This window comes from Cavia porcellus, unplaced genomic scaffold (genome assembly GCF_034190915.1).
Source record: "Cavia porcellus strain 051 isolate PalLab524CR breed Dunkin Hartley unplaced genomic scaffold, mCavPor4.1 scaffold_7, whole genome shotgun sequence".
Lineage (NCBI taxonomy): Eukaryota > Metazoa > Chordata > Mammalia > Rodentia > Caviidae > Cavia > Cavia porcellus.
The window spans coordinates 17699041-17725287 of record NW_026947490.1 but is presented as its reverse complement, the minus strand read 5'-3'; the positions used below and the strand labels follow the sequence as shown (position 1 = coordinate 17725287).

General features: G+C 52.3%; 1 protein-coding gene and 1 long non-coding RNA gene across 6 annotated transcripts; both read left to right on the top strand.

Annotated features, from left to right (window-relative positions):
• Nucleotides 1-4760: 4760 nt before the first annotated feature.
• Nucleotides 4761-17109, top strand: Lrfn1 (leucine rich repeat and fibronectin type III domain containing 1). 5 transcript variants are annotated; one of them, XM_063252729.1, is made up of 5 exons: nt 4761-4892; nt 7390-7422; nt 9894-9948; nt 10333-11772; nt 15386-17109. In XM_063252729.1, the coding sequence occupies exons 4-5, from the start codon at nt 10367-10369 to the stop codon at nt 16293-16295; spliced, it is 2316 nt and encodes a 771-aa protein (XP_063108799.1). In that variant the 5' UTR covers nt 4761-4892; nt 7390-7422; nt 9894-9948; nt 10333-10366; the 3' UTR covers nt 16296-17109. The 5 variants fall into 5 exon arrangements, with proteins under 5 accessions (XP_063108799.1, XP_063108801.1, XP_063108800.1 ...); XM_063252730.1 differs by lacking the exon at nt 4761-4892 and adding an exon at nt 5031-5137; XM_005002565.4 differs by lacking the exon at nt 4761-4892 and adding an exon at nt 5656-6668.
• Nucleotides 17110-18020: 911 nt separating this feature from the next.
• On the top strand, nt 18021-23604 carry LOC134476851 (uncharacterized). Its single transcript, XR_010048630.1, has 2 exons — nt 18021-18342; nt 21503-23604. It is a non-coding gene; the product is annotated as an uncharacterized LOC134476851 (long non-coding RNA).
• Nucleotides 23605-26247: the final 2643 nt, after the last annotated feature.

Sequence of the window (26247 nt, the reverse complement as noted above, 5' to 3'; positions counted from 1 at the left end):
TCCCCTCTCTCTATTTCCAGATTCAGGGACTTGGAAAGTCTGCCTCCCACTTCTGTCTAGGTTCCCTGCAGAGAGGTAGCTGTTGCTATGGTAACAGTGACACAGTGACCTTGGGCCTGGGCCATCCCCCCTCCCCAACCCTGGCACTCCTGGGGGAGAACCCAAAAGCCCAGTTCTAACCCTCCTTCTTCCCTCTCAGCCATAAGACCACATCTTGTCAGATTAGCCCGCCCTGCCCTGGCCCTTGCCACCATATCTCTGGTCAGGCCAACTCTTGTATGACGAACTCGGAGCCATTCTATACTGGGATATAAGGAAGTGGCCCTAGTCGTCATTTGGGGGTGGATGGATTGAGCTCTTCTCCGCACCCCCCCTGCCCTCATTTCCCCATCTACCCTACGATCACAGTGATGGCTGGAAATGGAAAAGGAGGGCAGGTAGGGTTAAGATATTCAATTAAGAGGGCAAGAAGTGACCTACAGAGGTCAGCAAGGCAAAGGGATTTGTCCAAGGTCCTGCCTTTTCACAAGCAGATGAATGGCAATAGCTAATTTCTATTGAGGGCTTGCTATGTACCAGGTACTTCCACAAGCACCTTACGGGTATTAACTCACTTAGAAGTCACCATTATTATCCCCAGTTACAGATGAGGAAACTGAGGCACAGAAGCCAAGATTAGCTACTTGAAACCACATGGCCAGTGGTCTGACACTACAATTAGATCTCAAGCCTCAGGCTACACCTTGTGATCAACTGGCCATACTCTCTCCTAGGCAAGTGATTCAGGGAACCATCATCTCTTTCTCCTCTTCTCCTTCCTCTCTGAGGTTCCCATCCCTGCACAGTTGCATGTCTGTCTGCAGGGAGGCTCTGATTGTAAATAATCCAATCAGAGAGGGGTTTGTGCGAGGCTCTGTCCAATAGAAGCAAAGGGTTTGGAAAGCAAGATCAATTAAAGTGTGTGATTCAGGAGAATGGGTATGGCTAGGATTGTGGAAGGACCAATCAGAGAGGCCAGAACACAGTACGTTATCCAATGAGGAGTGAGCACATGGGGTGTGGCTTTGAGTTTGGTTTGGAGGGGTGCACACTCTGGATGCCACTTCTTTTAGTTTTCCCAGCCTACCTTTTCTGTTCTCACAGATCTGAGCTCTGGAGAACACATTCCTCTTAACTGTGGATGTGTGCAGGGGTTATGTTTGAGAGGCTGAGTTTGTAATTTAGAGAGTGGTTGGTTGTAGGAGGCCTAGCCCACGGATAAGGGGCCATGGCTAGGCTCAAGATTAAGAGAAAGAGTGGCACTGGGGTGAGGGCTTTGACTTCGGGGCAGGGCCTTGCTTGAGGAAGTGATCTGAATCTTGTATAGTTTGAGGTGGCCTCTAAGACGGAAGTACAATATGGGCCGCATTTGAATGACTGTCCCATAGGTAAGATAGGACATGAGTTTTTGTCTTGGGGACAGGGCCTAAATTGTGGAGAAATAGGATGGGATAGGGCCTAAATTGTGGAGAAATAGGATGGGATGTGGCTCTGTATCAGAAGGTCTGGCACAGAAATGAGGGCCCCACAGAAATGCCCACACTGTTTATCTCCACGTGTTGCTCAATTCTTGAGGCCAGCTTAGGGTCCCTGGCCTTCCAGGACATTTCACAGCCTCTCGGCCATACCTCTCCCTTTTAGTGACTCCAGGTTGGGAGGTTGTTTATTCCTTACTGTGGTGCTGGAAAGAGGGAGCTGTGCCCCCACATCACTGACCCCAGAGGTGTTGACGAACACACAAACGTTTGCTGAACACCTACTGTGTGTCAGTCTCCACTCAGGGCCCAGAAGGAAATGGGTGCCTATACCATTGGAGAGCTTAGATTTCAAGGACTAGACAATAATCATGATGAACTACTAAATAAACAGGCAAACCAGGAACCAAATGAGACCCTTCTGGAGCATGAAATGTGCCATGAATGGAGGAGGCCAATGTGACAGAAGGACTGGTGGGGCCACTTAGGGTTCCTTCCTGCCACTTAGTCTCTAGAAGAATCCTCTTCCCTCTCCCCCTCCACTTTATTATGAAAAATTGCAAACATGCAGCAAAGGAGAAATCAGTTTATAATGAACATCCATCTCCCCTGCACCAAGTCTACTGTGAACAGCTCACTGTCCCTGCTTTGTTACATAGCCGGTCATCTCTCCATCAGTCCGCCTTGTTTTTGTATGTATTTCAAGTAATTTGCAGATCCCAGTGGGAGCCAAGGTGTGTGTGTGTGTGTGTGTGTGTGTGTGTGTGTGTGTGTGAGAATTCAGGATGGAAAAGACAAGTCTCTCTGGAGAGATTACATCTAAGATGTGAGTAAACATAGGGCATGGGTCACAGAGAAAGAAGACAGCAAAGGTCCAGGGGCTGCTGTGAGCGGGTGTGCTAGAGAGATAAAGTCGTCATTGAAGCTGGATGATAAGTGTCAGGAAAAAGGCTGAGAGGGGCGCAGCGGTCAGAGCTTACAAGGCCAGAGAGGCTCTGTGAGTGAGCTCACCTCTACCTTACTCTGGTTTCTTCATCTTTGTGTGTAGCTGTCTCATTTTCCTCACCCACTTCCTCCTCCTGTCAGACCTGCCTTCACACCTCTTTCTGCTTCATATGCATTCTGTTCCACCCCTTACTACTTGTGTGACCTTGTACAAATGATTAGTCCTTTCTATGCCTCAATTTTCCTAATCTGTAAATTGGGGATTTCCCCCCCCCCCAGCTGGTTGATTGCAAAGACTGGATGAAGTAACATATGTAAAATCCTTGGGGCTGGGCTGGGAATATAACTCAGTGGCATAGCACCTGCCTGGCAAATGTGAGGTCCTGCGTTTGATCCCCCCCCAAACCAAACCAAACCAAACCAAAAAACTATGTTGGCACATAGTGATGCTACATCCATGTTCACTGTTGTTATTCCTTCCCCCACTTCTGTGCTGCCAGCCCTGGAATCCCAAGCTCTAGCAGGAGCACTAGGAACTGTGAAAGGGGTGAGAATAGTGTGTGGGGGTGACAGGAGGACTCTGGAGGCTGGGAGTGTTCCCCGGGCATTTCATAGTTGTGAGTGGGGTCAGGGTGCACAGTGGGGGGACCTTCCAAGGCTTTTCTCTGGGAGCTGCCTGCACAGCGTATAGAGGGAGGATGTCTGGGAGGGGTTTGGGCCTCCATCCAGTGGGATCTAAAGGAGGGATTGAGGCTCCAGGGGTCTGGGACTATGATAAAACTTTTCTTTTCCAGTACCTGGGTTTGAACCTATGGCTTTTGCACTGAGCTATATCCTCAGCTCTTTTAAATTTTTAAGAATAAAAACAATTATTTTTCTTTTGAGACAGGTTCTCACTATGTAGTTCAGGCTGGCCTTGAACTCACTGGGTAGCCCAGGCTAGCCTCAAACTATTGGTGATCCACCTGCCTCATCCTCCCAAGTGCTGGGACTATAGGAGTGTGTCATCACACCCAGTAGCCTTTTGTGTTTTACTTTTTGAGAAAGGGTATTGGTAAGTTGCTAAATTGCCCAGCCTGGGCTTGAACCTGTGATCTTCCTGCCTCAGCCTCCCGAGTGCTCGCATTATAGTTATGCATTACCATGTCCAGGTAAGACAGATTTTGAGGTGAGGCCTTACTGGGATGGGGGCCTTGTGAGTAGCTCAGAAAGAGATGACGGTGCTTGGTCTGAGACACTCAGTGGCATTTGAGGGAGGGCCAGAGATTGGCAGAGGGGTCTGACAGGACGCATAATGAGGGAGAAGAGTTCAAGGGAAAAAGAGTTGGGGTTCCCATGGGAGCAGGGCAGGTTGGGGGGGGGAGAATCTAGGGCAAATCAAGGGTTCTGAAAATTAAGGAGTGCCCTGAAGGCAGGGAGAGTTGGAAAGATCTAAGGCTCCCAAGAGGGTTGGAACATGGTCTGGGGTCTAACGGGGGTAATGGGGAATATTTAAGCATCTTCCATAAGGAGATCTATTGGGGGGGTCCCTGGAAGTTAGGAGTGATCCAGTCCCTATTGGGGACCTGGAGATGGCTTAGGGTCCTGGAAGGTAAAAAGACATGGCTGGGGCAGAGGGAAAGGGAGAGCCCCCCCAAAAAGTGGGATCCAGTTTGTGGATGTGATTGACTATAAAATATGGTCTGGGTCTCCTGAGAAAGTAAGGCACGATCTGGGGGGGTCTTGGATGTTGACAGATGGTCTGAGGTCTCCCTGGATGTTAGGGTGTGGTCTGAGCCCGCCCGAATGTTGGGGTATGATTTAGGATCGCTGAGGGTTGGTCTGGATCCCTTTGGATGTTGAGCTATAATCTGGGGTCCCTCTGCATTTGGGGACACGGTCTGGGGTCCCTGCCAGAGTGTGGAACATAGTCTGAGATCACCAAGGAGAGTAGGACATGGTTTGTGGTCCTGGATGGATTTGCAACATGGTCGGGGTTCTCCAAGGAGGTGAGGCCTGCTCTGAGGTGCCCCTGGGTGTCGGCACCTGGTCCGAGGTCTCTGCTGGCCGAGCCTGGGTCCCCTTGCCAGTCGAGGCGTGGCCTGGGGGTGTCTCTCCGGAGGCCGGCAGGGCCGAGGGTGGGGCCGCGGAGGGGTCGGGGGCGGGCCCGCGGCGGCTCCGCAGTGGAGACGGGTCTGCGGCCGTCCACGCCGGGGGTCCGGGCGTGCGGCCGCCCCGCCCGGCCGCTCCTCTGCGCGGCGCCCCCTCCCCCCTTGCGGCGGCGCGGCTCGGGCTGCGCGGAGGGCGGAGCTCGGCGGCCGCTCGGAGGAGGGCGGGAGGCGGGAGGGAGGCGGCCCCGCGGCACCGCGCCCCCTCCCCCGGCCCTCCCCCCACCATGGCGCGGAGCGAGGCGGCGGCGGCGGCGGGGCCGGGCCCGGGGCCTCCCAGGGCCGGGTGAGCGCGGCCCGCCGCGGCGGTGACGGGGGGCGGGCGGGGGCGCCGGTGTGGGCGCGGGCGTGCGAGTGTGAGTGTGTCCGCGGCGCTGCGGCGGGCCCGGTGCGCTCGCGCGGCCCAGTGTGCCCGGCGCCGGCGTGCGCGGCGCCCGCAAGTGTGGCCATCCGGGTGTGTGCGGGCTGCCGAGCCACCCCGGTGTGTCCGGCCGCGCGCGTCTGCGCCCCAGAGCGGCTGCCCCTCTGGCGGTGTGTCTGGGGGCTGTCGCGCGCCCCTCGGAGGGGCTGTGTGCAAGTGTGTGTGCGTGGGTTGTGTGCCCAGGTGCGGGCCCCCCAGCCGGCGTGTGCGCGCCGCTAGCTGCGTTGGATGTTTGTGTCCGGGTTGGATGTCCATCCGAGGGTCCATGTAGCCGGGTGTGTTCGCTCCGGTGTCCATTTGTGTGTGTGTGTGTGTGTGTCTGCGGGTTGTATGTCTCCGAGGGTGTGTGTCTTAGTCCACATCAGGTTTCCTGCTGGGAGCAGAGGCTCAGCACCTCGTGGGTCCAGGCCTTGGTGTGGGTTTGGGGGAGGGGAGTTCGCCGCTCCCTCAGTCCATGTCAGCTGGGGGGGTCTTAAGCGGTCCTTGGGGGAGACGGCCATGTCTTCCCCTTTCCAGTGACTGGGGGGATGGGCAGCCGGGAGGTGGACAGATGGAGGGATGAGAGGCCGAGGGATGGACAGATGGGCCCTGGGATGGGGGTGGGGGTGGGGGTGGGGAGTAGACCTGGCCTTTTCTCACCCACCCCACCCTTACTCCTTACCGGCCAGATACTGGCAGGTGGGGCCAGAGTTGCCTGTGTCCTGATGGCCAGACTAGGGGACCTCTGTGGTTGCTGGTGGGAGGATCGCCTTGGAACCCTGCCTTGGAACCCAAACCCCTCTCGACCCTGTGAGATTCCACCTGATGAACCCTGACCTCTGGCTCTGGCTCCAGCCCTGATTTGGGGGCAGGGGGTGTGGATGGTAATGTGCTGGGAAGGCTGGAAGGATTTGTGTGGCCTGGCAAGTAGGTGGGGCAAGGTGCCTCAGTGCCGGAGGAATGTGTGTCCATGACTGTGAGTGAATGTGACACTGGGCCTGTCTGTTGACTGTGCTACTGTGGTTCAGTATTATGTGTGCATTTATAAGTGTGTAAATCCCTCACGGGACCGTTCTGTGAGTATGTGGCGCTTACTAGTGAACATCTTGTGTCTGCAAAGGTAGATCTTTATGTGTGCTTGTCCCAGAGTTCTCAGCTTTGTGAATGTCTCTGTGTACGTGTGTGTAGCAACTAGTGTATGCACGCGTGTGTTATCTTAGTGTGGGAATGTAACATCGTTATGACTGCATAAGGGAAACTCACAAAGTTGCATGAGTGTGTTTAGGCATGTAAGAATGTGCACCTGTGTATTGTTGATTGTGCAGGTGTGTATCCATTATATGTGTGCATTCCAGCATGTTGGTGAGTGTGCAAGGTATATCTGTTCTAAGTGCAGGAACCTGATTGTTAGGGGGCACCTGGGGTTTCTCTGTTGTGTCTGTGCATCTGTGAGTGTGCATGTGTAAGAGAAAGTCAGTATTGTATGTTGTACATAGGTGTGTCAAACTGGAGGTCTGCGTATTTATGTTGTGAGTCCATTTTTGCTTCAGCGTTGGTCTTTGGGAGTAAGGTTACATGTTTTCAAACATGTGCAGGCCACATGTGCCTGTGCCCCTGGTACAAGGCTGACCCCACTCCTGGGCCAGTGGGATTGAGGCTCTGGTATGCCAGGATTCAGGGACCCAGACACTAGGTCATGTGCCCACGGAAGGCGGGAGCACTAGGATCTTGCTGGCATGTCCCTGGGAGTCTTGATGCAGAGCCTCGAGTTGTGGCCGTGTGGGTTGGACATGTCCACATATGTTAAGAGTGGGCCAGATGGGAACCTCTGGCTCTCCCCTACCTCTTGGTGCCACTCAGCCTTTGAAGTTGGGGACCAAAATGTAGATTCTGAGGTTCTAAAGGAGGAGGTGTCTGGTCCAAACTCCTAGGTCTAAGAAGGAGCCTGGGAATTTAGAATCCTGAGTTTGAAGGAGATGAGGACCCATCCCAGACTCCAGGATCTTGAGGCAGGAGGGAAGAGGGGGCTGTGGGCTATGGCTCCTGAGACTCCTGACTACAAGAGGCAAATCCCAGATTCTCTGGATTTTTTTTTTTTTTTTAATTCTTATGGGTACTGGGGATCGAACTCATGACCGCCTGCTTGCAAGGCAGGTGCGTATGCTGCTGAGCTAAATCCCCAGCCCCTGGATTCCTGGATTTTTGATGGTGAACTGAGTGAGGTTTCTGGAGATGACTTCTGGTCCCTCTGAGATTATGCAGGGCCCCCAGTAGGAGGACTGAGAGACTGATCACTTCCTAGGTTCAGGCGGTCTCCCAGGCAGGCCTTGAGGCTCAGAAAGGAGCCAAAGGATGCTAACGGGGTGGTTTTGTTCCTTTGCAGGTGCTGACCCAGGCCCTGACTCCCTGAAGAGAGGTGAGTGATGCCCTCAGACTAGGGAGAGAGATGTGGAGTGATGGGGCCAGTTCTGAGCCAGCTGGAACCTAGACCTTTCCTAACAGGGACCCCTGTGCTGGGTACAGTGGTGTCCAGAGGGGCAGGTGCCCCTCCACTTCCACATCAGGTGAGGAAGTGGTGACCAACCCAGGGGCATCCTAGGTGGGTGAGGGCTTAAGGTGCCCAGAAGGCTCTGAGGCACAGGTAGGGGTCTCAGGCTAGGCTATAGCATCCTTTCTCAGAAAGGATAAAGGGGTTGGGAAAGAGGGGTTCCCTCATGATGTCAGTGAAAGGTGCAAGAAAGTTTCAGGATCTGAGTGAGAAAGTTGAATGGTTATGGGATGTGACTGTGCTTGTATGAGGGAAGACCCAACAGTCTGACCTGCTGGGGCTGAGAAAGAGCCTTAGTCATGATAGGCCGGGCATGGGGGCTCGTGTGGGAAGAATACAAGTTTGAACCTGGACTGAACAACTTAGCAAGACCTTGTCTAAAAATTAAAAAATAGAAAGGACTGGGATATAGCTCAGTGCAAAGGTGCTGGGTTTAGTCCCCAATACAGCAAAATGATGATGATGGTGATGATGATGATGGTGATCGTGATAGCAGTAGCTAACATTTAGGTAGGTTTCCTCTGTCAGGAACTATGCTAAACATGTTACAAAATAATAATAAATCCTATGGCAACCCTATGATAGGTCCTATCACTATCCCCCTTTCATAGATGAACGCACTGAGGTCAGAGGAGTCACTTACATCACATCTCAAAGACTTGGCATGTGAATCCAGATTCACATGGGTTTGCATTCTGGCCTGTAGGATACAGTGGATCTCAATAAATGTTAGCTGTTTTCCTTGCTGTTATTTTTCCTTTAATTTGAGTCTTACTATGGCTGTAGGAGGTGAGCTCTGTACTTGTTTCACAGATTGGGGTTCTGAGCCCCAAAGATCCCGTAATCAGGCAGGGGCTGAGCTGAAGCTGTCAGCCATGGTGTCCCTCCCTGGGCGAGGGCGAGGATTTCGGTCCATACAGAGCAGTATTCTAGGGGGAGGAAAAGCGCATTAGGGGAGTGGTGCCAGAAACGGCAGGACATCCTGAGCCTGCCTAATTTTCTCTCTCTGAGTTGCTGTCTTCCTTCCTCTGTTTCCCCCGTTTGTGTCTCTTTAACATTCTCTCTTTTGCACTGTGTCTCTATCTCCATCCCTATCCCCGTCCTTCTCTCTCTCTCCATCTCTTTTCAGTAGGTCTCCTCCATTCTCAATTGTTCTGTCTTCTTTCCTCCCTGTTTCTTTAGTTGTAAAATTTGTATTTTATTGTAGCACTGGGATGAGACCCAGGGCCTCACTCATTCTAGGCAGCTGGTCTGCCATGGGAGCTCACCCCTAGCCATCCTTTCCTTCTTTGAGACTCTGTCCCTTTCTCAGTCTCTTTCTGTCAGTCTGTCCCCTTCCTCTTTACCTCCCCCTGACTTTCTTAGCCCCACTCCCCCTTCCAAGGGCAGAAGGATCAAGGTCACACATGGTCCCTGCTTCACACACAGATTCCTGGGACATGCCAGCAGAGGTTGGGGTCCAGGGCAGGGTGGGGTGGAAACCCTTTCAGGGTCACCCCCTTCTCATCTGTCCCTCTTCACCACCCGCCCCGCCCACACAGTGTTGTGATGGGAGCTGACAGGTCGTGGGCTGCAGATGCTGCAGGGGGAGTCCCCACTGGAAGGTTTTGCCTGGAGCAGAGGCATAGTGTGAGTGTGTGTACGTGTGTAGGCACAGATGGGGCCTTGTGTCCCCACTGATGTGAGCACCAAGGTAGCCCTGCTACAGAGCTTAGCTGAGCCTAAGACAAAGCCACATCCCGAGGGGGACTCTGATGCCTTTTTCTCAGCCCCTCCCACTTCCACATTCTCTGCTCTGCCAGAAGTGGAAGGGGCCACCTTAACTTTTACTGTGTGCCAGCAGCCGCTGTGTTCAGGGGTCCCCATGTGTGAGTTTAGTGAAGATGGTATAATCATCATTCCAATTTACAAATTGGGGGCTGAGGATTTAGCTCCGCAGCATAAGCGCCTGCCTTGTAAGCAGGCAGTCGTGAGTTCAATCCCCGGTACCGATAAAAAGCAAAAAGACAAAAAAAAAAAAAAAAAAAAAAAAAAAAAAAGGACCAATTTACAAATCAAGGAGTGACAGCCTCACTGGGGGAAATCATTGGCATGGGGTCACAGGCTAACAAATGGGGAGCCAGGGTTTCAGCCTGAACCTGTCTTGAGTGCAAAGCACTTGCTCTGTGTAAGAGTGCACAGTTCTGGCCTGGCACCTGCTAGGCACTTGAAGAAGATGACAACAATGATCACTTGGCTGTATTAAGCCCATTTTACATGGTAGGCAGTGTTCTGAGTCGACCATGTTCATTAATCTACCCAGTCCTCATAGAAGTAAGACTTCTATCTCCTTTTTACAGATGAAGAAACCGAGATTCAGAGAGTTTCAGACACTTGCCCAAGGTCACACAGCTAGTAAGTGTCACAGCTGGGATTGGAATTAGGAGTATGCCTTTGGCATCTCTAGCCTTAAATCATAATCACCTGTGATCTCTAACTGTTTGGTGGATAGTGAATGGCCCAGGCTGGACCAAGTGTCACCTTTTTTGTTTTGAGATCATGAGAGCTCCTAGAAAAGGGGCAGAGGTGGGGGTAAAGCACTCAAGGGAGGGGTGGTGGCACTTCAGCAACCAGCATGGAAATATAATCATCTGTTAATATGGACTGCATGCTGCCTTCTGTCCTGTCACTGTCCCATAGGGCCTAGGGATTTAGGGGAAGGGGTGCAGCTCTGATCTCAGTAGGGCTGCTGGGTATCGACTGAGCCATGTGCTCGGGTAACTGTCTGTGTCCCTGCAGGTCTCACTGCCCACTCCTGCCTTCCCACTGCGCCATGGCTCCAGGCCCCTTTGCCTCGGCGCTCCTCTCGCCGCCACCTGCTGCCCTGCCCTTCTTGCTGCTGCTCTGGGCCGGGGCATCTCATGGCCAGCCGTGTCCCGGCCGCTGCATCTGCCAGAACGTGGCGCCCACGCTGACCATGCTGTGCGCCAAGACCGGCTTGCTCTTCGTGCCACCCGCCATCGATAGGCGCGTGGTGGAGCTGCGGCTCACCGACAACTTCATCGCAGCTGTGCGCCGCCGCGATTTTGCCAACATGACCAGCCTGGTGCATCTCACCCTCTCCCGGAACACCATTGGCCAGGTGGCGGCCGGCGCCTTTGCAGACCTCCGCGCCCTCCGTGCCCTGCACCTCGACAGCAATCGCCTGGCTGAGGTACGCGGTGACCAGCTCCGAGGACTGGGCAACCTCCGCCACTTGATCCTCGGCAACAATCAGATCCGCAAGGTGGAACCGGCTGCCTTTGATGCCTTCCTGTCCACTGTGGAGGACCTGGATCTGTCCTACAACAACCTAGAGGCCCTGCCGTGGGAGGCTGTGGGCCAGATGGTGAACCTCAACACACTTACGCTGGACCACAATCTCATCGACCACATCGCGGAGGGGACCTTTGTGCAACTGCACAAGCTGGTGCGCCTGGACATGACCTCCAACCGCTTGCACAAACTCCCACCTGATGGGCTCTTCCTGAGGTCCCAGGGCGGGGGACCCAAACCACCCACGCCGCTAACTGTCAGTTTTGGTGGAAACCCACTGCACTGCAACTGCGAGCTGCTTTGGCTACGGCGGCTGACCCGGGAGGATGACCTGGAGACCTGCGCCACCCCTGAGCACCTCACTGACCGATACTTCTGGTCCATCCCTGAGGAGGAATTCCTGTGTGAACCCCCGCTAATCACACGGCAGGCTGGGGGCCGGGCCCTGGTGGTAGAGGGTCAGGCGGTCAGCTTGCGCTGCCGGGCGGTGGGGGACCCTGAGCCTGTGGTGCATTGGGTAGCGCCTGATGGGAGACTGCTGGGGAACTCCAGCCGGACCCAGGTCCGGGGAGATGGGACGCTGGATGTGACCATCACCACTTTGCGGGACAGTGGCACGTTCACTTGCATTGCCTCCAATGCAGCAGGGGAAGCCACAGCGCCCGTGGAGGTGTGTGTGGTACCTTTGCCGCTCATGGCACCCCCGCCAGCTGCCCCACCACCTCTCACTGAGCCCGGCTCCTCTGACATCGCCACACCAGGCAGACCTGGTGCCAACGATTCTTCTGCTGAGCGCAGGCTGGTGGCGGCGGAGCTTACCTCTAGCTCGGTGCTTATCCGCTGGCCTGCCCAGAGGCCAGTGCCTGGCATCCGCATGTACCAGGTCCAGTATAACAGCTCAGCGGATGACTCCCTCGTCTACAGGTGCGTGCATGTGTGTGTGTGTGTGTGTGTGTGTGTGTGCGCGCGCGCGCGCGCGCGGCTGCCCCAGGACCTCCTCCCAAATTCAGCCTCCCCCACCCTGGTCTTGGCCTTCTTACTCAGCTGGGGTTCTAGAAGGTTTTGTCAGTTGTCCCGGGCTCTCACTGGCCCTTTCTCCTCTCTCCTCTGTTTCTGTCTCACTGTCTCTTTTTCCTTGCACTTAGCAAATATTTGTGAGCACCTACATGAGCAGACCAGGATTGAGCACTGGAATTATTGCAGTGAAGCAGCACAGGGTGATTGGCTGCTTAGAGCGAGATCTAAAGGACATCATGGTCAGTATCACTGCTGGCCACAGGGGTCTGATCATGGACTTCATAAGTGAAGTGTGTAAATATACACACTTATATTTACAGTTACAATTCTGTTTACTAATTATATACCAGTACTACTATACCAACACATTGGGTACATTAGAAGACCAGGAAACAATAAAGTATGAGAAAAACACAAGTTATTTCTACCCTCTACTGGGTTAGAAGCCACTGCCCTGATGGGAACAGACCTGTATGGTATGGACAGACATGCAGTTTCCATCTCCCTTCATCGCTGGGATTCTCTCTTCCTTTTCTCCCTCTTATTCCTGTTGGGCACTTCCCCCACTCTGTACTAGGTCCTGAGCTGGATGCTGGGAGACCAGGGCATCAGGTCCCTGCCTTCAGCTCATACAACATAGAGAACCTCCACCTTGGCCCTGCGGTATCTCCAGCTCAGTGGTATCCATGCAGCTCTTGGCGCCAGAGCTGGCACACAGTGGGTATGGCACACAGTGGGCACCTGATAGATGGCTGTTGTCTTATGGTTCTATCCTTGTCTCTGCCTCCCTCAGGCACCGAATACCTGGCCTTGTGTTTGAGTTCACTTGGGGATCCCTAGCTCTTGGGGGCAGACTTTCACAGAAACCTGCTTCTTGGTCTCCATCTCTACCTTTCCCAGTGTTCTCATGGCTGCAGGTCTGGAGGCATCTTTCTGTAGTTGGTTTAATAAATAAATGCCTCTCTGTCCCTGGGTTCTGTTTTCCTCTTTTTCTTTTCAGACAGAATCTTGCTATGTGGTTCAGGTTGGCCTTGAACTCATTATGTAGCTCAGGCTGGTCCCAGACTCACAGCAGTCAACCTATGGCAGCCTTCTGAGTGCTAAGATTACAGAGTATACCACCACATCCCCCTGTTGTCTTCCTTGTTTTAATTTGGGTCACAAAACACAGAGTAAATACTTACTGTGTATCAGATCTTGTGTTGGGCCTTAGGCCTACTAAGATAAGAGCAGCCAAGTCTAAACTTACAAATAGCAGACAAACAAGTGAACCAATCAGGAAGTTTCATGAGATGCTCTAAAGGTGGCTTCTTTATTCCCCCAGCTCTTTCCCATTTTACATATGGAGAAATTGAGGTCTCACAGAAAGTAGCAGAGCTGTTCTTTTCAGGCAGAAGATACTTTTATTGAATGCCTATTGTTTATCAGGCAGGAGTGGAGGCAGATGATAATACATGTTTGTATATAGCTCAGTTTCAGTGACTCTCCACCTGTCTGTTTCTCTCTTTGCTTCTTTCTGACCCATGGCCACCACAAGATGGGATGGGGACAGTTATCAGGGTGTGTGCAGCTGTCAATGGCCCCTGTCCCCAGCTGAGCAACAGATTCTGGGATTCTTCCTTTCTTCTTAGGGCCACAGATCTAGTCCTCCATCACCCATCGCAGTGCTATGGCACTGCCGGGGTTAACTTCCTCACCGCTACCATGGGCTGAGGTGACATCCAACCAGAAAGCTGCTCAGCTGCTTGCTCTGGTCTTGCAGCCAATTAGAGACACATGGCTCCAGCTTTCTTAAGGAGCCAGTCTCTGTCCTTGAAAAAGGGGAGCCCCTAGCAACTAGTTATTTTGAGGGAAGGAGCAAGAGAATCCAAGGCTCTCATAGAGATGAGGGGAAGAGGAAGCCAGGGAGGGGCCCAGGTTGGGTAGAACAGAGTGGCAGTGGTCTGAGAAAAGTCAGAATGAGGTACAAGGGGGAGTGGGTGAGCCTTTGCAGGGGCTGTGCTGAATCCTTTGGGTGGAGGATACCCTTGGTAATGGGGCACCCTCCTGGGGGCAGGATACCCAAGGTGGGGCTTGAGAACCTGAAGGTGGCCCAGCTGGAGGGAAAGGTGAGCTTCTGCAAGAGGTAAGAGGGCCGTGGAGACGGTGCATGGCCTTTCCGAGGGGTGGAGATTGTTCTGCAAGGTCCCAGGCAGACAAAGGGGCAGTCCTTGTCCCAGGTGAGACTTATAGGAGGGGAGGGCTTCTGAGGATGGGTGCTGGTGGGCAAGTCCACGTGCACTGGGTGGACCTGGACTCACAGAGGTTGTACTGGGCCAACAGGTGGAGGGGATGTGCTCAAGAGCAGAAGGCAGAGGCCTGAAGGTGTGGCCCTGGGGGGGGGGGTTGGAGAAGGGCGGCTCTCACGCGTGACAGAGAGTGTGGTTGGCAGGAGTGGGAGCCACAGCAGGGGTTCCTGGTCAACATTCATGGGACGGAAACTGACGGTAATATTAAATGCGAAGCTTTGGGTATGTTAACTCTCTCTTTCCTGGTACCGTCTATGCTAGGGGAGTTACTGTCATTTGGGGAAAAATGTTACACAGAGAGGTTAAGAAAATTAGCTAAGCTTGCAGAGCTTGCAAGGGCCAGAGAAGAGATTCAAACCCAGGCAGTCTGGCTCCCAGACTTGGGTGGCTTCACTGAATCTCCACATTGCTCTTCATTTGAGGGCAGTGGCCCAGAGTAAGGAAAGAGCAGCAAGGGAAGAGTAGCCTGGCTACCCTTGGCTCAGCTATGGATGGAACTCTGGGGGTGTGATTGGGTGACTTCAGGTGGTACAGGTCTAGGCACCCGAAGGGTGTATATGGGCTGAAGCACAGTGGTGGAGCCATCCTTATTTGGCCTTTGTGTGGTATGACTTGGGAGCCAGGATTCTATATGAAGGGGAGTAGCTTGTAGCAGTGGCCCCAAAAATGGGTAGCTGAGAGGCTCAGAATTTGTGCCAGAAGCATCATGTTTTACCCAAAGGCGGAGCAGATACAAGGGAGGGGCCTGTGATGTGGTTTCCCACCAATGGCCCCTTCACCTGAGTGGGGCGGGGTGTGCAGATAAGGGGGTTGGCCAGTAGCATCAGTTCTCATACATGGTGAATTGTAGATGAGGGAGCTTGAATGGCAGTTGTCCCAACAGGAGTGAGACACACTAAGAAAGGGTGTCCCTTGAGGCCAAGGGTGAATGCTCTCTATATGGCACTCCTCCCAGGCAGGCACCAGGGCGTGTCCATGGGGGAAGATGGGTGATGAGCCAGCCAGGTGGGGCTGAGGGGGTCTGAAGGCAGGGCCTGCAGACAAGAGGTGTGGTCTGAATCAGTTCTTAAAGGTCAGGACTGTGCCCGCCACAGCTGCTGTTCAGCTAGCGGGTGGAGAGGGGTGGGATACTGCCAGTACTTGTCCACCCCCTCTGTTCACTATGGTGGGCCTAACATGAACGGAGTGTTCAGAGTGGGCCTGACTGCTCCGATCCTTGTCTCTTCCTGCAGGATGATCCCGTCAACCAGCCAGACCTTCCTGGTGAATGATCTGGCAGCAGGCCGTGCCTATGACTTGTGTGTTTTGGCAGTCTACGACGACGGGGCCACGACCCTGCCGGCAACGAGAGTGGTGGGCTGCGTGCAGTTCACCACTGCTGGGGATCCTGCACCTTGCCGTCCGCTGAGGGCCCATTTTTTGGGTGGCACCATGATCATCGCCATCGGGGGCGTCATTGTCGCCTCAGTCCTTGTTTTCATCGTTCTGCTCATGATTCGCTACAAGGTGTATGGCGATGGGGACAGTCGCCGAGGCAAGGGCACCTCTAGGTCGCCCCCGCGGGTCAGCCACGTATGCTCGCAGACCAATGGTGCAAGTGCCCAGCTGGCCGCCCCGCCAACGCAGGACCGCTATGAGACGCTGCGCGAGGTGGCACCCGGGCGCGAGGTGACCGCTCCAGCTGCCGTGGAGGCCAAGACCACCGCGGTCGAGGCGACTTCCGTGGAACCAGAAGTGGTACTGGGACGCTCGCTGGGTGGCTCAGCCACCTCGCTGTGCCTGCTGCCCTCGGAGGAAACTTCTGGGGAGGAGTCTCGAGCCGGGACAGGGCCTCGGAGGAGCCGTTCTGGGGCCCTGGGGCCGCCAGTTTCAGCGCCTCCGACTCTAGCTCTGGTTCCAGGGGCAGCCTCGGCCCGGCCGAGGCCGCAGCAGCGCTACTCCTTCGACGGGGACTACGGGGCACTCTTCCAGAGCCACAGTTACCCGCGCCGCGCCCGGCGGACAAAGCGCCACCGGTCCACGCCACACCTGGACGGGGCTGGAGGGGGCGCGGCCGGGGAGGATGGAGACCTAGGGCTGGGCTCTGCCAGGGCGCGCCTGGCCTTTACCAGCACCGAGTGGATGCTGGAGAGTACCGTGTGAGTGAGCAGCGGGTGGGCAACGGGATGCCTGGGGGCCGCGGACCAACGCCCCCGCCGCCCGGACGCAGGGGTGGACAAGAGAGCGCGCGCAGAGCCTGGAGGCCAGCACCGCGCACTGGAGCCGGACTCGCCCAGCTCCTCCGGAGGGGCGGGGCCTCCTGGCCACCAGGGCTCCAGGCCCCGCCCCCCAAGGGGCTGGGGTGGGGCCGCCCCCTCGCCCGCCCCTCCCCCCGCGCGCTCGCGTACCTCGCTGGAGCCGGTGCCTTACAAGCGAAGCGCGGGGAGGGGCAGGGCCTCCCGACACTGCAGCACTGAGACACGAGCCCCTCCCCCAGCCCGGGACCCGGGCCAGGGACGAGGGGCCCATTTCTTGTATCTGGCTGGACTAGATCCTATTCTGTCCCGCGGCGGCTTCCAAAGCCCCACCTCACCCCACTCACCTCCCGGTCCCGGGTCCGGTCCATCGGGTCTGGCTTGGGATCCTCTCTTTCCCCATCTGTCTCAGTCTCGCCCTCTGTCGTCTGTCCTACGTGTCTGTCTCTGTCTCCGTCCTGCCCTACTTGTCTCTCCTTTTTGTGCCCCAGTATGTGCTGTCCTCTTCGGTTCGGTTCAGCCCAGTCTTCCTGTCTCTCCGGATCTCCACTCCCTGCTCCCCGCTCTCCCGGGCAGGTCCCACAGGAAGGACCAGACTCTCTCCTATGCCTTCCTCGTTCCCCCAGTGAATCCCACATGAACAAAATCCAAAACCAAATCCCCCTCCCTGTCGGAGCTGGGACCCTCCGCCGCAGCAGAATTAAACTTTTTTCTGTGTCCGAGGCCGCTCTGCTGACCTGTGTGCGTGTCTGTGTCTTGGGGGAGGGAGCCCTAGACTGCAGCACAAGGGACCCACCAGACTGAAGAAGGAATGGCTTAACACCCCCCCCCCCAAGAGACTGGCAGACAGGCTGCTCCTGTGTTCCCACAGATGTGGAGTGGGGCATAATAAAAATAAACCAATAACTGTATCTCTCACAGGTGCCTACTATGTGCTAAGCACGTACGTCATCTAGGCCTTGTAAGAACTCTAGGACATGGGTAGTGTTACCCCATTTTACAAGGTGAGAAAAATGTGGCCTGGGAAAGTTAAATAATTTGCCCATGATAAGGTAGCCAGAAAGTAGAAAAATTTGTATTTAAAAAGGCAGGCCGAGCTGGACGAAGTGGTCACACCTGTAGCCCTGGCAATTTGGGTGGCCCAGGTGGGAAGATCCCTTGAATCCAGAAGTTTGACACCAGCCTGGGCAACATAGACCCCCCATCACAAGAATGAATAAGTAAATAAAATGAAAAGAATGCAGGTGGCCTGACTTCTGTCCTCAAGCTCAGCTCAGCTCTGCGGAACAGTCACTGAGGGGTCACCCCACTCAGACACCCACTGCTTTGAGGGTGATATGATATCCTTGGTCCCCAATTATAGACAAACATTTGAACCAGGGAAAAGGGAAGTCATTTGTCTGAGGTCTCTTCCTTGGTTCCTAACTAAATGCTGGGGCTATGTCTGAGGCCGGGGGTGGCCCTGTGACCTTGGCTGAGTGTACCCAAGGGCAGGCTTATGGGGGACAGGGAGGGAGAGCCATGGTCACTGCATGTGGAGGGTGAGGGAGCCTTGGTGAGGTGGGCTCTGCTGGGGCAGGGAGAAGGCTGTGGGGAGAGGGCCGTGGCTCGGGAGGGGAAGCTGGTACGTGTGGGGGGCTTGCATTGGCCCTGCAGTGAAAACTCCTTCCTCATCCTGGGGAGGAAGGAAGAAGGCTTCCAGCCAGCCAGGGGCCCCCTGAGGCCTGGGGCAGAGGAGAGAAAGACAGAAATAGAAACAGAGCAGGAGGGAGGAGGATGGATTTGGGCAGACAGGGTGGGAGGCAGCAAGGACAGCAGCTCCGGCCGGAGAATCACAGGCCAGGAGGTGCCTCACCCTGTGGTCCAGCCACACTCATTCGTGTCACTCGTGATGACGCGTAGGCCGTGTGAGGCTCCCACCAGCCAGACACTGCGCTCAGGAACCCTCCCTGAAGGTGAGTAAGAAGCCTGCCACCCAGTGCTCGTGCAATGGAGCGACTCCCACAGTAAGCACCGTCGCGTTTAAAGCCTGCAGCAGGCATATAGTGTGTGCCCCCACCTTTCTAGGTGAGGAAACGCGCTCTGACAGGTTGAGGAACTCGCCGGGCATCAGACAAGTGAGTAAACAGCAGTCATGGTTGGGTAGCTGACCGCTGCCAAGTCCCGCGCACCTATTGTCTCTGAGAGGCTCGAAGAAGCTTTACTTGTTTGTTTTTAAGACAGGGTCTTGCTATGTAGTTCATCAGGATTTGAACTCACTGTACAGCCCAGGCTGGCCTCAGTCTCATGGTGACCCTCCTGCCTCAGCCTCCCAAGTGCTGGGATTACAGGTGTGCCCCACTACACCTGCCTTCAGTGAAGCTTTCCTGGACATGTTCCATGTGCCTGGCCTCTTGCAGGGGGCATAGCAGTGAGAAACTAAACATAAGAAAGCCCTGCCCCTTGGAGCTTTTATCCCAGAGGGGAGAGGAAGCAAAGCAAGTCAATAATGAATGGTCGAGGCCTGTAGCACACACCTCTCATCTCAGCACTCTGTGAGGCAGAGGCAGGAGGACTGAAAATGTGAACCTAGCACAGGTAATGTAAGTGATTTAGTGGCACCCTGTCTCAAAATAAAAAAGGGCTGGGATGTAGCTTAGTGCAAAGGTCCTGATTCATTCCCCAGTACTAGAAGAAAAAAAAAAGTGATGGTAAATAAATATCAAATGAGGAATGAAAAGAAAACCACCGAGTTACTGGGTGGCCTACTTCAGTTTGGGGAGGGACCAGGGAGTGTGAAATTGGACTTAAAGATACAAATTCTGGAAAGAGAAAAGAAAAAGGAATGTTATCTGTTAAGATAACAGCACCTGCAAAGGCCCTGAGGCAGAGGAGTGCTAGAGGTTGTATGGCTGCAGTGGAGTGGGGAGAGAGTGGGAGGACCAAAGATGAAAGGAGAAGCAGGCAGCAGTCTCTGAAGAACCTGGTGGCCTGTCGTCAAGAGTTAGTGCATCATTCTTCACAGCTAGGGGAGGCTGGTGGAGAGTTTTCAGCGGGGTGAGTATGGGGTCTGATGCCCACAGAGACTCCGGCTTGGGGATAGGGTGTGCTTATTTTCAAAACACATTAGGCTGTGTGCAGTGGTACATCCCTGTAATCCCAGCTGCCTGGACGGCTGAGGCAGGAGGACTTCGAGCTGGAGCCCCGGTTTTCAAAATATAAAGTGGTGAGGATGTAGCTCAGCAGTAGTGCACTTGCCTAGCATGGACCAGAGGGGAGAATTAGGGACTGCGTCCCAGATCTCACTATCCATCACGCACTTGGGGCTCACGCGGTCCTTAGCCCAACCCCTCATGTGACCCCTCTTCTCTCTTCTGTACCCCGAGCCCTTCATTTCATAGGGAAGGCTCTGTCAGTGCCAGTGACACACTTGTCTTTCAGAAGCGAGGGCTTCGAGCCCGAGCAATAGGCACCCCAGGTGAGAACGGCCAAGCAGCATCCAAGCATTGGGCATTGTGCTGGCTGTGTGTTGGGCACTGGGGACACAGCGCTGACCAGGGCAGACCCAGTCCCTGCTCTCCTGGAGCTCAGACAGACAATGGGGCCATGAGGGGGTTGCTGAGGAGGCTGTGGGAGCCCAGAGGAGCTGCCCAGCCCACCCTGGAAGGTCAGGGAGTGTTTGAGTCTCTTGGTGACAAGTGATAGAAACTAAGCCCAGTAGAAGGACGATGCTCCCACCCCACAGTACAGCTGAAAAAGAGACAGAATGAAGAGTAAATGTCCATGAGGCAGGGCCTCGGGGCCAGGAGGAGCACAGACTCAGCCCCTCCAAGACGCTCTTCCCACCTGCTTCTCTTCTCTGCTCCTCTCCTCACTTTAGATTCTTCTCTTTCAGCTATACATGGTGGGGGAAAGGGTCATTTATTAGAGACTCAGACTTTCCATAGCCCAGAAGTCAAATGGTGGGATCTCTCTAGTCCTAAGAGAAAAAGCCCAGGAAAGCGCTCTGATTGGCGGAGGTGAGGTGGCCAGGCCATCCCGGCTGATTTCAGCATTGAGGGAATGGAACACTTTCATTGGCTGCAGGCCGTGTGGCCTGTGAAACAGGGTTGCCAAACATTAGGTTGAATCGTGTAAACTTGCCATTTTATTTTTGTGAAGCTGAAGCATGAACCCAGAAGCTCATAGTTACAAAATGGCTGCCATAGCTTCACATTTCAGGTCTTTGTACCAATGGATTGCATGGCAAGGAAGGAAACACATGGAAAAGGGCCTTGTACCAGGGAAAAAGTTAATATTGAAAGGGTTTTGGCCCAGACAGGAGAGCCAGGAAAGCCTCAACTGGAAGCAGGAAGCTCCTATCTCCCCCTCCCCTAGGAATTTACCTGTGACGCCATCTTCCTGCCCCTGGAAATTTACATATGGCACCAAACCTAGGACCAATGGGCTACCTGTGCATCCCTAATGCCTACCTTAGGTACCACCCCAAACCGAAGCTATTTACAGGCCCCCACGCCACGTGTCCCGCCCGCCCGGAGAGATCGCCAGACGCCAGCAGTGGGGGGTGCTGGCCATCTCTCTTCGTGTTCTCAGAATAAAGGCCGCTTTTTGTTTTATACTTCTCATCTTTTGGAAATATTTTTCATCTTTTGGAAATAATCCCATCAAATATAATAAGAGTAACAAAAACAAACACCTACATGGGGTTTACTCAGTGTCAAGCTCTATTTAAATTCATTTTTGTTTTTGTTTTGAAACGGTCTCATTATGTAGTCCAGGCTGGCCTTGAACTCATTATGTGACCCAGGCTGGTCTTGAACTCATGTAGTCCTCCTGCCCAGCTTCCTGAGTGCTGAGGTTATTTAAATTCTTTGTATCAGTTAATTCATTTAAGAATCCCCTATTTGCATAGCCACTTTAAGTTATAAGAAAACAGGTGTTAAAAGAAGTGAAAGGGGGCTGGGGATTTAGCTTAGTTGCATAAGCGCCTGCCTTGCAAGCATGCAGTCGTGAGTTTAGTCCCCAGTACCAAAACAAAAACAAAGTGAAAGAAAATTGTGTCCTCGAAAAATAATGAACAGAGTGCTCTCCTCTCTTTCTCTCTCCTTCCCTCTCACTATTTTTGCCATGCTGCAGAGTGAGCCCAGGCCCTCGTGCATACTAGGCAACCACTGTGCTACTGTGTGACACATCCAGCTCCAGAGCTCAGAAGACCAGAGGCTGATGGAAATCCTGCCAGTAAAGACCAGGCTGGGAAATTCCTGTTGGAAAGAAGGACATCGTTGGCTGTTGGACTCCAGATGATGTGTTACAGTTTGACAGAAAGTTTGTTTGTATTTTGCTCATGTCCAGAGACTACCCGAGACCGTGATTAAGAGTGGTGGACTAACTGACCTGGCAGAAGAAACTTCCAGGCAATCTAATGTTGAGGTGGTAGTGTGGCTACTATTGAGGGCTTTAAGTCAGATTTTTGTTGAGAATAGAGAGCAAGGAAGCCAGAAGAATGATTTAAGATGTTTTGAGTTTGGCCAGGAAGGAAGCTCTAGTAAAATTGTGGACTGCAAAGACAGAACAGAGCAGATCTTGATTGCTGAAGGTGAGCAGGAAAATAGAAAAGGTAGCCTGAGGGCATCACAAGAAGCAGCAGGACTACACCTTGCAGCCTTGTAATTGCAAAGTGAAAGATGATGTTTTGAGAAAAGAGTCCCAGAGCACCATGTTCCAGAATGGTGGTGGCCTAAGGAAATTATTCCTTGGGATTTGGTTCTACAGCCAAGAGAGAAGGAAACCTGGCTACTGTGCCATCTGCTGGCAGACCTTGGCATTATTTATGTGGTGCTGGTTTCAGGTGCATACAGAATGCAAGAGCTGTGGCGTCAGGAAGACTTCCACCCAGATTTCAGAAGAAGGCCTGGGAGGTCAGACAGTGTGCCCTGAGAGGGCAGTGTGTGCATCTGTGAGTGTGAAGCTGAAGGTGCAGTGGAGATCCCCAGAGGCTGGGGAATCCAGGAGCATGGATCAGCCAAGGAAAGATGCAAAGAGGGAGTGAAGCCAGCCATAGAAAGAAACCATGAGAGCTACAACCACTAGAAGCCACAGGAGTGGAGCTGCCTGTGCCCTTTGGAGTTCACATCTTGCCACAGACTTCTGGGAATACTGGAAGTGGAAATGTGGGATATAATGTTTTCCCTGCTGAGTTTTTGACTTGCTTTGTTCCCATTCCTTGCCATCCCCCTGTTTGAACTTTTGAATGGCAATGTCAGTTTTGTGCCACTGAATGTTGGAAGAGTTTAACTTTCTTGCGGCTAACAATTTGCCTTAAATCTCAGAGGAGACTCTGGACTAGGACCTTTTAGCAGTGCTGAAACTGTTAGGACTTTGGTAACTCTTAGAGATGGCTAAATCCCTTTTGCATTAAGGAACGTGCATGAGTCCATAGAGGGCCAAGGCAGAATGTTATGGCTTGGTGTTTAGCTGTCTGCCCAAAGCCTCGTGCAGTCATAGGTGGGGCTTTTTTGGGAGTGGCTAGGTCCAGAGTGTGTGATGCTGGAACTGATTCACGGGATAATGCTAGGACTGAGGGCTCTAGGACTGAAGGTGTGAGTGTTACCCCCCTTAAGCCTGGGTAAGGTATAAGGGATAGAAAGAGCTGTGGTCATGCCTTGTGGTCCTGCTACCTTCTGCCCATAGAACTGGTATTTTTCTGCCATGCCACCCTGCCTTGGAGCCAGATGATTATAGAGTGAAACCTCTACAAACTGTGAGATAAATAAATTTGTGGGTGTTGGGTGTTTTGCCTTAGCAGTGAGAAAAGTAACTAAGACAATATGCATTTGCAGTACATAATGATGACATGCATTTATACACATAAATGTCATCGTGATGACATTTTAATTTTTTTCATTCCCATTGCTGCCATCCCTCCCTGCCTCCTCCAGTTTATTTATTTATTTAGTCTTTTTTGAGACAGTGTTTCATTATGCTACTCAGGCTGGGTTTGGACTCAGTTGCCCAGGCTGGTCTTGAACTCACAGCAATCCTTCTGCCTCATCCTCCCAAGTGCTGGAATTACAGGCATGTGTCACCACTTCCAGCTCCCTCCAACTCTTCATCCCCTTCCCATTTAATTTTTTGAGACAGGGTCTCATCTGGCCTTGAACTCTCAGTGATCTTCCTGCCTCAGCTTTCCAAGTGGTGGGACTACAGACACAGGCCACCACACCGGCCTCCTTTCCCATTTGAAAAAGCTCTATTTCCTCTTTTTTTTTTTTTTTTTTTTTTTTTTTTTTTGTACCAGGGATTGAACTCACGACCTTGCACTTGCCAGGCAGGCGCTTATGCCACTGAGCTAAATCCCCATCCCTCTATTTCCACATTTTCTGATTCTCTTTTTTTAAAGCCTTTTCCCATTTCTTCCATTTCCCCCCTCCATCTTTTATGTCCCTTCCACTTGAAAAAGACCTTTCTACTTCCTATTATCTATACTATATTTTGCTCTTTGTTTATATATAAGAGAAGCCATGTGATATTTAAACCAGTGTGTCCAATTTACTGAGCATTGTGGTCTCAGGGGCATCCACTTATCTACAAATACCTCAGGGCTTTTTTTCAAAAATAAGAGTAGGAAAGGCATCCTGGGGACTGGGGATCCACTGAGGCTTTTTGTCAGGGACAATGTGGCTTTTAGACACAATGTGGCTAAATCATGGGTCAAACTGCAGCCAACCTGTAGGATTATAAATATAGCTTCTTGGCTAATACCGACGCAGTAGGGCAGTGGGTCACCCAGCAAGGTTACATGGCTAGTCGTTTAACTCTGGGGTACCTGTGACTTCTAAACCAAAAGCATTTTGGGGAAAGGACGGCCTCACGTGTTCTGGTCACCCACCCTGCTGTCTGAAGGGCATCTGTACTTAGTGGACTGGGTGGTGCTAACTACTGTACACTCCTTAGGAAGAGTGCATGTCGGGCCACGTGCCTTTCCGGAGTCCTGGCCTTCTTCAGATACAACACCAGCCACAGTCGTGATGTGTTCACTTTTCACTCCCTTCCCTGACAGCCAGTCCCCCTCAGACTGTATATTAACATCTATCTGACCTAGCTCCCTATAGTCCCCCCCCCACTGAAGGCACACCCCTAACTGTAGTAAGGGGAGCAGCTTTGATACAGTTGCTTCGAGCTGAGAAGGGTCAGTGTAGGGTACACCACTGTCAGGGGGCTTCTCCTCAGAGATAGTTTAGTGGGTCTTGGAAAGAAGTTGTGCTAGAGTTTAGCAGTTATGACCTCCCTTTAGAAGGTCGATCTGGTTGTTGGTTCCATCTGCATGACCGCTTGGAGTCTGGCACCTCCAGTTCCGATAATCTTGGTGGAATCTCCAAAACGATGTAGGAGAAATAGAATTTCCAAGCTGCTACATGTCAGAGGTGCTGAGTCTGTGTCCTCTGAAATCAAAGGATGAATTCCAAAGGATAAAGGAGGTTAAGAGTAGGAACAGCTTATTGAGCACTGAGAATAGCTCCTGAGGGACAGGAGTGGTACCAAGTAGGTTGGCCAAATCTCTCAAGTTTATCCTCCTTTACGACAGAGTAGTACTCCATTGTGTATAAATACCACATCTTCTGTATCCATCCATCTGTTGATGGGCATATGGGCCATTCCAAGTTTTAGCTATTGTAAATTGTGTTTCTACAAACACAGGTATGAATGTATCCTTGTAATATGATGCCTCTAACTCTTTGGGGAAATTATCCAGAAGGGGAACAGCTGGATCAAACAGAATTTCTAGTTTTACTTTTTTGAGGAATCCCCACACTCATCACCATAGTTGTTTTACTGGTTTACATTCTCACCAACAATATAGAAGGGTTTCTTTTTCCTTACAGTCTTATCAGCATTTGTTATTTGATTTCTTGATAATAGCCATTCTTTCTGGAATAAGATGGACTCTCAGTGTTGTCTTAATTTGTGTTTTTTGTTTGTTTGTTTTGTTTTTGACAAGGGTCCCCCATATAGGTCAGGCTGGCCTTGAACTTGCAGTGATCTTCCTGCCTCAGCCATGTGAGTGAATTCAGGGGTGTTCTACCATAACTGGCCAATTTGCATTTCTTTAATAGCCAGCAATGTTGCACATTTCTTCTTGTATTTATTGGTCATCTGTATTGCTTCTTTTTTTTTTTTTTTTGTCTTTTTCCTTTTTATCGGTACCAGGGATCGAACTCATGACTGCCTGCTTGCAAGGCAGGCGCTTATGCCACTAAGCTAAATCCCCAGCCCCTGTATTGCTTCTTCTGAGAAATTTATGTTCATTTTACTTGCCCATTTTTTGATTGAGTCTTTCATTTTGAGAGTCTAACTTTTTTTCTCTCTGTCTTTTTGAGAGAAAAAAAGACGGCTGGATGTGAACTCAGCAAGTCTCTTGCTTCAGCCTCCCGAGTGCTGGGATTATAGGCATGTGCCACCACACCTAATTTGAGTTCTTTATATATCTAGATGTTAGTCCCCTGCCTAAGAATAGCTGGTAAGCTGTCTGTTCACTTTGTTGCTTGTTTTCTTTCTTGGGTTGAAGCTTTTTAATGTGATGTGAGCCCATTCGTTGACGCTCAGTATTATTTCTTGTGTCATTGAGTTCTATTTGGAAAGTTACTGTCTATGCCTATTTTATGCTCCAGCAGATTAAGTATTTTTGCTTTAATATTTAGATTTTAACCCATTTGATTCTGGTTTAATACATGGTGAGATATATGGATCTAGATGCAATTTTCTGCATGTGGATAGCCAATTTTCCCAGTGCCACTTCTTAAAGAGCGTATGTTTCCTGCAGTGTGTTTTTTTGCCTCTTTGTCAAAGATCAAATAATTGAATGTGCCTGTCTCCTTCTTCTA

Excerpts from the sequence above, each read along its gene's own strand:
- Lrfn1 (XM_063252731.1), top strand. The coding sequence starts at position 10,367 with ATGGCTCCAGGCCCCTTTGCCTCGGCGCTCCTCTCGCCGCCACCTGCT. Across the intron at positions 11,773-15,385 it reads GATGACTCCCTCGTCTACAG|GATGATCCCGTCAACCAGCC; the intron begins GTGCGTGCATGT and ends CTCTTCCTGCAG.